This window comes from Staurois parvus, unplaced genomic scaffold, assembly GCF_062004578.1.
Source record: "Staurois parvus isolate SC_StPar_1 unplaced genomic scaffold, SC_StPar_1.0 ptg000205l, whole genome shotgun sequence".
Lineage (NCBI taxonomy): Eukaryota > Metazoa > Chordata > Amphibia > Anura > Ranidae > Staurois > Staurois parvus.
Window position 1 is genome coordinate 10,477,227 of NW_028318001.1, and position 12,630 is coordinate 10,489,856.

General features: G+C 39.6%; 1 protein-coding gene across 3 annotated transcripts in view; it reads left to right on the forward strand.

The window, feature by feature from the left end:
- Positions 1-11,882, forward strand: part of FAM110B (family with sequence similarity 110 member B) — a 205,348-nt gene extending 193,466 nt beyond the window's left edge. For all 3 annotated transcript variants that reach the window (XM_089678472.1, XM_089678473.1, XM_089678474.1), the window contains one exon: positions 5,421-11,882. In XM_089678472.1, the coding sequence (XP_089534598.1) occupies positions 5,736-6,845 (1,110 nt within the window). In that variant the 5' untranslated portion in view covers positions 5,421-5,735 and the 3' untranslated portion in view covers positions 6,846-11,882. The remainder of the gene's footprint in view (positions 1-5,420) is intronic.
- The last annotated feature ends 748 nt before the right edge of the window (positions 11,883-12,630 follow it).

Below are 12,630 nucleotides of genomic sequence, written 5' to 3' on the forward strand. Positions count from 1 at the left end.
TAAACAAACGTGCCTGTTTACACCTGCCTACATCCAATCCAATCTGCTCCAATAAAAACATACGAATGGATATCCGTACCCCTTCTGTCCATCAGATCGGATGGCAGTCAGGTGTAAATGGTGTGTAAAAAGGACATACGAGCACCCATAGATTAGAGCAGGCTGTGTAACCGGAGCGGACACAAACCAGCCATCCGCCATCAGCAGGGATTAGTGGACAGATCCCCCACTGAGCAAGTGTACTTCTAGCAGAATCTGCCCCATGTGGAAGGGGCCTTAGAGCTTGAAAAGGCAAAACACAGAGATCTATTTGTTAAAAGCAAAAAAGTATGAAAAAGGCTGGCTACCTTACCGACTGACTTGTCAGCAGGAGAGGAACATTTTCTCTAAAAGAGTCATAGATAGCTGTAAAAAAAAACAGAGTTTCTATTCATGATCCACTTTACTAAAACAAGACAAAAACTGTTGGTATAATTGCACGTCTAATAAAAGTTGTACATTTTACTGATCCCAACAGCCTAAACGGACAACAAAATGTTCCTAGGATATATACATTTTACTGGAGAGAGAAAAGGGCTGTTTCCAGTAATATTGCTTATAGCCTCTTGGCCCTCAGTAAGGGACAGTTCATGCCACAATTTCTGCATGCATATTTTTAATGTGTTCCAGTGTGGGGTTTTAGTTTCCTCTTTGCTGTGTTACATACAGAAAAAAATGCAACATGTTCTACTTTTGTTGACTGAACTAAACTAAAATAAAGCCATTGCAATCCATGTTAAACTATCCACCACCACCCACTCCATCCAGAAAAAAAAAACACTGTTCAATAAAACGTCTGTTCTATTCCGTTTCAATGGATCTGGACGTACCCTTGTCCGTTTTAATAAAATGGACTGAAATGGATACAGATGTAAACAGATGGTAAACGGATGATCGTCCGTTCATATCCATTGATCTATAGAAATATATTTCTGTCAGTTTTTTCATCCATCGATGGATGGATGAAAAACGACAGACTGTCCTACCGTGTGCAAAAGGTTCTTACAATAGACAAATATAAACAAAGCAGTTGTATGCTGATAAAAATAGAATTTATTTAAAAAAAAAAAAAAAGTGAACCCCTTACTGGTATTTTTTCATAGACCGGAAGGACAAATGCATTTTAACGAAGGTCCAGTCATACTTAAAGCTGGCTTGAGTCATCAGAGAATTCTGCTCGTATAAATATATTTGGAAACCCATTCTGTCTACTTCAGCCCCTTGTTGCCCCTTTCAAATGAGCTGCTATCAGAGAAAACTGGGACCAGCACACTTTTGATGCAGTTTAGGTATCTCATAAAGTATTCAACATTAAAGGTCTTCTGTGCTGTAAAATTGGCTTAAATTTCAGATTCTGGTGAGTCTCAAAATGGTACTGAAAGCCCTTGAGCAATGAACATCAATAGCTGTGTGTTGTCAAAGCCCTTTATAGTGCTTTCTTCAGTTTTCTTTTTGTAAAACTATTTGTTAAATGCATAGTTGAATTTCGAAGAACCGTCTTCAAAAATGAACCATATACTGCATGGCACTGCATTTTGCTTCACCTTTTTAAAACACTATACAGAGTTTGCAGACGAAAACAGACTGAGCTTTTCATTCTCTCTTTGATGGCTCAGAAGGTCTTCTCCCCAGGCACCTATATTCGGCCAGAACACTAGCATTTACTTCAGTTTTGCAACTTTTCAATACTGTTACATTGTGTAATAAGTCAATAGAATTGTTATACCTTAGGTTTATATTTTTATTTGCTCTAACAATTTCTGTGTGGTGAAGGACGATTTGACAATACCTTATGTATTAAAAGGGTTGCAGAACCAGTGTTGTATATCACTTATGATTACCCCAGCCTCTAACCATCAATTCCTCTGTTCCCTATTTGTTGCGTTTCTGTCATCCGTGTGAAGGCAGTCACATCGGCTGCATGGACACGGCTGCTGCTCCCATTTTGACATCCGTGTGGATGCGGGTCCCCAAACGCATACATTGTGAGTTCAGGGACCCTCACCCACATGGATATCAGATTGGGAGTTGTGGTTGTGTCTCTGCCCTTGCTGCGTCCCAATTGACATGAATGAGACTGCCTACATGCAGATGCACAGGACATCTGTGCATCTCATGTGGACAAACCAGGCCCTCACACAGATGTATATTTAAGTATGCTCATGTAAAGAAGGCCTTACAGGGATCAATTCTCCACAATATAGAATGTGTGCTAAACTCTCCTAGAATGTGTGCTAAACTCTCAGTTCTGTTTTCCAGCTACCTGAGATTTCTCCACATTGCTACTCCTGATATATGACATACATTGACAGTAATAAGATATAAAATTCATAGCTACAGTATAACCAGCAAGATGTTTGGGGGTTTTCCTACAATCGTAATTCTGGTTGCCGTCGTCCCAGAATTGGTACTAGTCTATTTATGAATGTGGTACGGTCATTAGATTGTAAATGCTATTGGTGACGGTGACTGATATCAACAATTTCATGTACACTATAAAAGTAGTATGTTGTCACTTTATAAACACAGGAAAAAGATCTGAGAATTAAAGTACCTAATTGTGAAGGATCATTTTGTAAGGGGATAATGTTCACTGGGAGCTACAAAAAATGCCCCCCCCCCCCCAGAAAAAAATAAATTGTGGGCCTTATTTTCCAATATAAATGATATTTCTAAATAATTAACATTTCATAAGTAATTTAGTGTACTTTGTACATAAAATAAATCATAGAAAATGTCCTGAAAAGATAAGCAGTTGGACAAGTTACAAAGTAAATGGTCCCTTCACTGTCTGTATGCCATTGTCACACATTACAAAAGTCTGGAATTAAGTACATGATAGGCCTTTAGTCTCGAGGACAGTTAGATCTCTTTCTTACCCCATCATTCTGATCCTACTTTTTTATATCATTTTTCTTTTTTTTTTATTGGTTGTAAACGATTTGATTTTATACAGCTTGCAAAAAATGGATCCAGTCATATATGTTGAAAATTACCAGCAAAAACACGCCACCTGTTCCTACCGTTTGGCAAAACCTACCACTTTCCTGTCATTGCTCTTAATTATAGAGACACACCGTTTCACCTGCTTAGTCCTTCCTGCCACCTACAATGCCATGGTCACCTCCAGCAATTTGGACCTCTCATCATGTGTGACCCTCTCTTCAGTTTTAACCTGGGGGTATTTCATCACAGTTATGCAGAATTTAATGGGCCAAATTGCAAATTTGATTGTGGTTTCTGACCGCATAGGCCAGAAATGTGCATGTACACCTTCTCTTGCAGAATTATTATCTGACTTGCCTTAGCAGCCTCTGAGTATTCTGCTATGAAGGCTTTTACTAGTGATTCTACTTGTATAGAATCCCTTGGAGGCCCTAGGACCTCCCTAAGAGGGAGAGTCTGGACCCAAGGGAATGGGCCTCACAATTGAAGGTGTTACAGGACCATGTCACAGGAAGGGGATGCTGGATGTAGACCTCCAGGCCTTCAACAACAAACTGTACAGGTTTGTATCCAAATACAGAGAGCCTCTGGAAGCTATGTAGGATTAGTACTACCAGATCTAAATTTGTTTTTCCCAAAGACTTCTTCCTTGTTAGTAAAATGGAGATGGAAGGCATTTTGATGACACTCAGCTCCAGACTGGCCCAGGCCTTGAAGGATAGAGGCCTTGGAGGCCCTCTGTGTTTTATGGTTTTGTTCTACATGTTCCCACTGTATGGGATGTAGCCACCCTCATCATTGTATTCCTGATGGAGACTACATTCCTACATGCCAACACATCCAGCTATGGCACATATTAGCATTTTATTACTTTTAAAGTGGTGGTAAACTCCCTTCTCCTCACTTGTACCTACAGGTAAGCTTTCAGTGCACCGTTTAGGAGATATTCATATCAGCAATTGCTGATGATGTCACCCGCGCATGTGCAGTGACGCTCTACATCCAGGGCACACAGTATGCTCTTGAACACAGAGTGCCGTGCCACAGCCAGGGCTCCCACGTGCATGCGTGGGAGTGACGCCATTGCTGCCCCAGCCATTCAAACAGCCAGAGACCACAAACCTGGTAGGAAGACTGGGCGAAGATGGAAGCTCCGGGGGATCTGTGAAAGCGCCACGCTGGAGGGCTATGTGTGTAGGTAAGTGTGCTAGTATGTGGTGCATACTGGCTTAGATCTGTGGGGGGTCCAAATATATATATATTTATTTTTTTAGCTCAGCCCATTCATGTAAGCATGAAAAAGAAATTTGGATTTTTCTACTTGCCATAATATCTTTTTCTTGGAGATCATTGAGGGACATATGCCCCATCCCTCTGTGTGTATGCTTTTGCTTTCAGTACTGCTTTGTTAAACAACTGAGGCATGCTGGGGGTAGGACAGGTTGGTCACTGTTTTTTTCTTTGCCAGTGTCCAAATCCTCCTGTAGGTGGCAGTTCAACCCAGTTGTTCCTGAATTGTGTGTCCCTTAATGAACTCCAGGAAAGTAATTGTATGGTTTATACAAAAATCCATTTTTGCTGATTAAATCAAGAGGTGATGTGTAGGATAGCATGCTAGATTGAAATGTTTTTAGCTGGAGGGTTTAATGACTTTTTAACATATTTTTGACAAGCATTGCACCCTGGTCAGAAACGTGTCTGCTGTACATGAGCTGCAATATAATGGATAGTTTTTTAAATGTATTCTAGATCTAGCTACACAAGCTTTGTTCTGATTCCCCAGATCAGTATGCGTATGCCATCTATTAACAGTCTTGAGAGCCTGAAGTGCAGGTGCGGAACAATAGCACTGTCTTATTTGATTTTTACAGTTACTTACCTATAATTTCTAATAATTGCTGAGGCACAAAATGAGAAGTAAATTGCCATGTGTAAATACCCCAGAGACTGTTTCTTAGATGAATACAGCATTGTAAAGGGTGGGATTTTTAGCATCCAAATAGGCAATTTAGATCATCTGCATGTGTCCTATTTTAGCTTTTTAGATTCTGTTAACTTATAAATTCACGTTCAGGCTAATAGGATCTGCAGGGAGCAATAAAAACAGCTTATATTGCCACCTCTGCAATAGATGTTATGGTGGGTTTTATTTTTATTGTTTTTAATTTAAAAGTAAGCCTTTTTTTGTGACACATGTCAAACAGGCATGCTTTGCTTCATGGTAGGACAATTTTATAGGTGCTTGTTTTAACCATCCGCTGTGTGAGGAGCAGATTACAATGAGATTTACAACCCTCATGGGAGTGAGATGGTTAAAAGCCACCTAATGGTTTTCTTACAACCAGCTGAAATACTACAGTGTTGTTTTTTTTTGTTGCTATAGCTGTGATGTCACATGCTGATTCTGACATATGATTGGTTGTTTTGTGTTTCAGATCCCTGCCTGTATTAGAACACAAAGAAAGGACGAGACACCCACATCTTTCTGTGTGAATAAGAGATTCAGCTGTGCTGATTAATACAGACTTCTGTCTGGTGGCTTTTTTTTTTCTTTTTTATAAGGCCTGCGTTTTACTGATAAATTAAAACAAAAGTTATTTAATGAATTGTGAGATGAACAGCTGCTGCTAACAGTCAGATTTCAAGATTCAACTGCTATCTGTTGTGCTTGATGCACATGTTTCTACACACTGCATTTAGGAAACGCAAGAAGAGAATCCAAAACGGCTGCGGGGGAACAATCACCAAACATGCCTACAGAAACACTACAGACAGGTAGCATGGGAAAACCTATGAGTCCAGTAGTGGCTTTTACATCTTCTGTCCCACTCCGAATATTGAACAAAGGACCTGATTATTTCCGCAGGCAGTCAGAGCCTAATCCCAAAAGACTGAGCGCAGTGGAAAGACTAGAAGCTGATAAGGCAAAGTATGTCAAAAGCCAAGAGGTCATCAATGCCAAACAAGAACCCGTGAAGCCAGCTGTACTTTCAAAACCTCCTGTATGCCCCGGAGCTAAAAGAGCTTTGGCCAGCCCAACTCTAAAGATGTTTAACAACAATGCAAAAACTGAAAGCTGCGTACAAAGGGAGAATTTAAAGCTTGAGATCCTTAAAAACATTATCAACAGCTCTGAAGGCTCCAGTACAGGTTCTGTGCACAAGCAAACATCTCGGAACTGGCCTCCAAATCGGTCAGACTCCGCTGACCAAAACCGACACTCGTTTGCAGAGTCCTTAAAGGTCTACCCTACACAGAGTCATGGGAGCCCTCAAGAGACCAACTCTAACATCAGCAGACGGCTTCTTGACAAATCAGGTGATACTTTTTTACATGTTTCTCATAGTTCTTCAGACATTAGGAAAGTTACGAATGTGAAGCAGATAAAAGCGATACCATGCAGCAGTTCAGCACCACCATTGCCCCCAAAACCCAAACTTGCAACTCTTACTACCCTCAAGTCACCGGACAATGATACTATGGAAACCAGTTGTGGCGTCACACGAAGGCCATCACTCCAGCGATCGAAATCTGATTTGAGTGACAGATACTTTCGTGTTGATGCAGATGTTGAGAGGTTTTTTAATTACTGTGGACTGGATCCTGAAGAGCTTGAAAACCTCGGGATGGAAAATTTTGCAAGGGCTAATTCTGATATAATTTCTCTAAACTTTCGCAGTGCAAGCATGATCAGCTCAGACTGTGAACAATCTCAGGACAGCAACAGTGACCTTAGAGATGACAGTGCCAACGATCGCGTACCGTACGGTATTTCTGCCATAGAGAGAAATGCCAGGATTATTAAATGGTTATATAGCATTAAGCAAGCTAGGGAGTCACAGAAGGTATCCCATGTGTGAGAGAGAACCAGTGGCAAACCCACGAGACTCCATCATGTATGTGAATTTTCAGTCGTGACGGGTTGTCAAGTCTACTTGAAGTCTTGTAAACTTTTCAGTCTGCTCTGTGTTGCTTGTTGTGCAATGTTTTCAAGTTGCATGCATGTCAACATGTGAAATGACCTGGCTTTCACTTGAACAAATCCTACAAAGCCTAGTAGAGTCTACTCACTAACTGCCAAAAGTTTAAGACCACAAGTCAGAAATGAATGGCTTTGTTTTAAAGTGTGCCTGTCTTGTATACATGCATAAGTGGCAGCCACATTGTGGGTTCACTTGTTATTCTGTAGGTGAAATGTATGGGACAAAAATCTCGGCATGAATAAAGCATAAGGAATTTGGTGCCTTGTGTTTTGGAAATGTCAGTTTCTTAGCATATTGATAGGCTGCCTTCTATTGGATGACCAGCCCACCCACAAAATGGCTTCTATCCCTGCGTGTAAGAGATAGGATCACTTCAGTGTTACTGTGCACTGTTTACATGATTATGAAGGGTAGAACATGTACTTAACATGCATATGTCTTATTTTGTTTTGTATACATATATATTCTGTTATATTTTACATTTTAAGGTTTGCAAGAAACAAATGCTGTCTATTGCTTTCTTTTACATTAGTTTTTTTTTCCTTGAAGAGGAATAAGCAATCATTGGACTCTGCAGCATTGTTTTTTATTCCTAGTATGTGTGACTTTTATATCCCCATCCATTTCCATATACTGTACCAAAGCAGTTTATAGATTGTATGTCCCTTTATGCTTGTCAGTTTATGTGATAAAGCATCATGGGAGATGGGGAACAGCTATAGAGACTGTGCCCATATAAGCATTATCTGATATCTGCAGTGTCTGCACTCGTGAACATAAGTTGCTTGTGGGACCAGAGATATTTGGCATCATGGTAGGTTGAAATTATATTCGCCAATCCTCCGTGAAACAGTGCTGTTGCTGCAGATTATGTCGATGCAAGTTAAAGTGTATCTAAACCAAAATACACAAATTTTAGATATTGCAGCTTACAGGTCCTTAGATGGGGTGCTTGCATTTGTTTTCAGGCTTTTTTCTTTTTCTTTTCTCCTGGCAATGCTGCGAATCACACACTTACTGCCCCTTTGTGCCTACACTCACTTCTCCATGGTATCTATGAAGGGAGCCATGGTTGTCACACAAACTGGACTTCAAAAGATGTCTGTCTTTCTTCAACTCCATTATATAGTAAGTTGATTAGACAAGTAGTTTACAAGAGAGAGCTAACATTGTTTATGTGGTCCTTTCATCTTACAGAAAATAATATGGACATTGCAATTCTGTCAAGATCAATATGTATTTTTTTGTTATTTATATTTCTTGTTAAATATAATTTACTTGTTATTAAAATGCGATTAGCCTGAAAAAGAAAATGAATGCCACCGCCATGTCACTGGTACTGTTAGGCTGCAATATGTTATATTTTTGTTTTTTGTATTTTTAAAAAAGAACACAATCGGTGGTCAAATTGTGGTCAAATTTCTGACCCCCTCTTCCTTTCTCTGAGCGCCCTAGCAAGCTATCTCAATTTCAGATTTCTACAGAATTTGAGAAGTCTAGTAACATATGGCCAGGAAATCTGTGTTTTTGCTTCCCATTCTTTTTTGCAGTCTTAAACTTTTGACAAGAACAATGAGAGCAAACTACAGCTAATAAAAGATGCCTTTAACTAATCAAATCTTTGCAACTCCATGCTACCATCTTGTTCAAACATCATAAGCAATCTAGCAAGAAAAACTAAATGGAAACACACAGCCATATCAGTATAAAAATGAAATTCAAATCCTGGAATAGCCTCATTAGCTGGAATCTAGCTGAATGAATTGTATTTGTTGTCTTGCATATGTTACATCTCAGTCTATGAATGTTTGTCTCACCTGAAAGTATTGTACTTTAACAACTTAAAACTGCTTTTGTTCCCCATGGCAGTTTGTTCTGCACGTTGGCCTTCTTACGGAATTCTTTTTTTTTAGTCTTTGAGTTTTCTTTTGATGATGTGTCTTCCCAGTGGGTAATCAGCTGATGTTCTTCTGAGCAGTTTTATAAATGCTCTTTGCCTGTGACAGTGGTGGTAGCCATTTTGTCAGCTGAACCAGCTCACAGCCTTTTAATTATCTAAGCAACGGGCACCATATACCAGTATCACACAGGCACAACATGGCTGCCATTACAGTAATGAACTTATTTAATAATGATGTAAAGAGCAATAGAATGCAGTGACTCATACTAACCAGCCAGAAATTGCATTTCTGCTTCTAAATGTGTAAAAAGGGGACTGATTATGTGACAGGTAAGGCCATTTAATTCATATATTTATTCAGGTCAGCACTTCCTGCAGCCCTTGTCTTTCTAGTTAAACCATAACAGGTAGTGGCTTCTATACAAATGCCTGGGGAAATTTACTAAAACTGGAGCGTTCAAAATCTGGTGCAGGTCTGCATAGAAACCAATCAGTTTCCAGATTCTATTGTCAAAGCTTAATTGACTAAGCTGAAGTTAGAAGCTGATTGGCTGCCATGCACAGCTGCTCAAGATTCTGAGTGTTCCAGTTTTAGTAAATCTCCCCCATTGTGTTTTATGCTATTTCCTCATTACCCTATTTCACCAAGCTGTACTTCAAATTATATCTTTCACAACTGTTATCTGTTCTAAGATAGCAGGGAGCTGTAAGATATGGGAGACCCCTATGTGTGAGAAATCCCAAACAAGATTTTTGGTTTTCTTGCAATGCTTCCTTAAGTCATTTTTGTCAACATCCATCCCTAAGCATTAAGGCTTGTTTTACATGGGCTTCAGCTTGTATAAGAACGGTGCGAACAGCAAGCTTAATAAAGCATTTGCAGAGCTTTCAGCAAGCATTGATGAAGCTTTTAAAGTACCATTCGTCTCCAGTTTGTAAATGTTGAACACAGATCCTAATGGGAGCACTGATTGCTATTTTAAACAAGCTGCTAACAGGCTTCAGCACTTTTTGAAATTTGTTGAAAACCTGCTAAAGCCTGCTAGCAGCTTGCTTGAAGTGGCAATCAATACTCTCATTAGGATCTGTGTTCAGCATTTACAAACTGGAGATGAATGGTACTTTGAAAGCTTCAACCACCTTTGAACTTGCTGTTCACACTGTTCCTATATAAGCTGAAGCCTGCGTGAAACAGGCCCAACTAGTACTATGGCATGATGAATATGTATGTTGTCTATGTGGTCATTGTACAACTGTCTATTTACCCCCCTCACACTGCAGACAATCATTACAGGTGTAGAATATCCGGGGCTGTAATACTTTGTTACTTATATAATTAAATCATTTGGACCCCCTTCACATCTGCATGTTTTGGTAACCTGAACTAAAACATGTTTTAGACTGTACTCCTTTAGCATGTCACCCTAATACACTTTTACAGTAGGCTGAATGCACCACAATGCACATGCTTGCACTGTTGTGTTCTGCTTTCAAACAAGAGTCATGTCTGATTTTTTGGGGTCATTCATAATAAAAAGGCAGTCTTAACAGAATGCATGGTATCTTGCATGTGTTACACCACAACGGCCTGGAAGAAATGTGAAGGGGCCATGCTTCATGTATGAGCAACTTTCAGATACTCATACACAGGCACCAGTTGTATGTTGTTAATTTGTGACATGGCTGGGCCATAATTTGTCAGTGTACAGATTTACAGTAAGGACCTCAGTCAGTCAATTTGTGAGATAATTGGGCAATTGCTACTGATCCATTTTAAGCAAAAATGTTGTGTAGTATCCAGATGATCTGCATGCTGCATAGAAAAATGATTGCTCAGTGGACTAATCTCAAGCCCTCCTATGCTGGTTCTTCAAATAACTATAAAATGGAGAGTAAAGGAATATAAAGTATTATATGGTAATATAATATTAGATATGATGATGATTTATCTGTATTATGAAAAACAATAAGCTGACCACTTTAAAAAAAAGGCAGTTGACTGGCTGGTTTTCTGTTCCACTTGTGAGTTACTGAGAACAAGCACATCAGGAAGTTTGGAAAAAACTCATAAGTATCTGCATACTTGCTCTGGGCCAGTGATTGATAGTATTAAAACAAGGAGGTCAGCATGACACCAAGGCAACTAGCTTTTTCCGAAGCAGAGCCTGTCCATAGCAGTCTCCATGTTTCTTCTATGACGAGTTTCTTTAACATGTCATAAGTATTTCTTTCTGCTGTACACTGCCCACCCAGCACATCACAAGCTGTAAAATAGTATGCGTTTTGTCTTTGCATCACTGTACTCTTTTTTTTTTTTTTTTTTTTTCTGTCCTTTAGTGATCTGCAAGTTTCGCACGTCCAGATATTACATATGTACATGGATATTCAGTCCTAGCATTTATGGCAATCTTTAAACCCCCATATAATAACACACTGGGCTGTCTGACACTTCCACCCTCTCTTTTTTGGGTGGTTGGATGCACAAAAGATGTGCCAGTCCACTGCAATGGTCAAATCTGACAGATGTGAGTGCTCTTCTTATGTAGCAATCCTTCGTGTAACACATGACCTGTAGTGTTTCAGGTACGACCACATCTTCCATCCCTGGCTGCTTGATGTCCAAGTGGATACTTGTCCTTGAAAGCTGGCAGATGCTAATACATTAGCTTGTTAACAGCAGAGGAGCTTGAACATGACCTTTCTGTTCTCCAGGATATGAATACATTTGTCCAGGGTATGCTATGGGTCACTGCACACCACTGCTCTTTGCATAATCTTGTTAAATAAATGCATGTATAGGTGACAAGTGTATTTGACTAGGAATGATGAGTAAATGTAGTATCTGCTACATTGGTGTTACAGTATCACTGCTTAGAGGTCCTCACTTCAGAAGGCCGAAAAACAAACCTTTTTTTATAGTGTAAATGCTGTAAGGATTTGTACATACTTCATTTGCTATTGATACTTTGAGAAAAAAAGTGTTATACTAATAAATAGCTCTTTGTTCAGCAAAACAGTCTGATGGTTTGAATTATGTGAGAATGAAAAATGGCATTATATATGGGATCTAATTATTATAAATAATGGGAAATCCTGCCTTGTGTGGAGTTGCCAGCATTCACCAGTTATAAAGGGATACAGGATGTGATATGTTGCAGAACCTGCCTGTAACTTTCCTATGTGCAGGGTTCGCACTGGGATACAAAGTGCTGGCCCTGGGCTGTAAGAAGAATGGTTACTGATGAACAGATGTACTGGGTGTCTACTGAGAGAAATATGTGAGTTGCCATTGCTAACTTATGAAAATATGTTCGTTGCCTGGCTGCCTTTGGGTTCAATACCGGTATGTAGCTCAAAACGTCTGACTTCACTTGCTGTATGATGATCCCAGGCAGATAACCAAAGAAACTTCTCTTGGTACAGATGTCCTTTAGGCTGCATTCATACTTCTGTGATTTTTGGTACATGCACTTTCTATTAAAAGCAATAGAAAAGCATGCTGATGTGTGCCTAAAACACATACATTAAAATCCAACCATAAAACAGGCCTAAAGTCAAACAGGACCCTACACACCCCACTGCCTTAAATTATCTGTGCTTTGAATTTACAGTACGAGACCGAACAGGTTCTCTAAAGTTGGTTTCTGCAGTGCCTCATGTATGCTTTGCCTTTCTTCCCTAACGTTTGCTGCTGAAAGTAAGGAGAAGAATGCCAATGACTCTTAGTTAAAGCCTGACCAAGACATTCTTTACCCCTTTCAT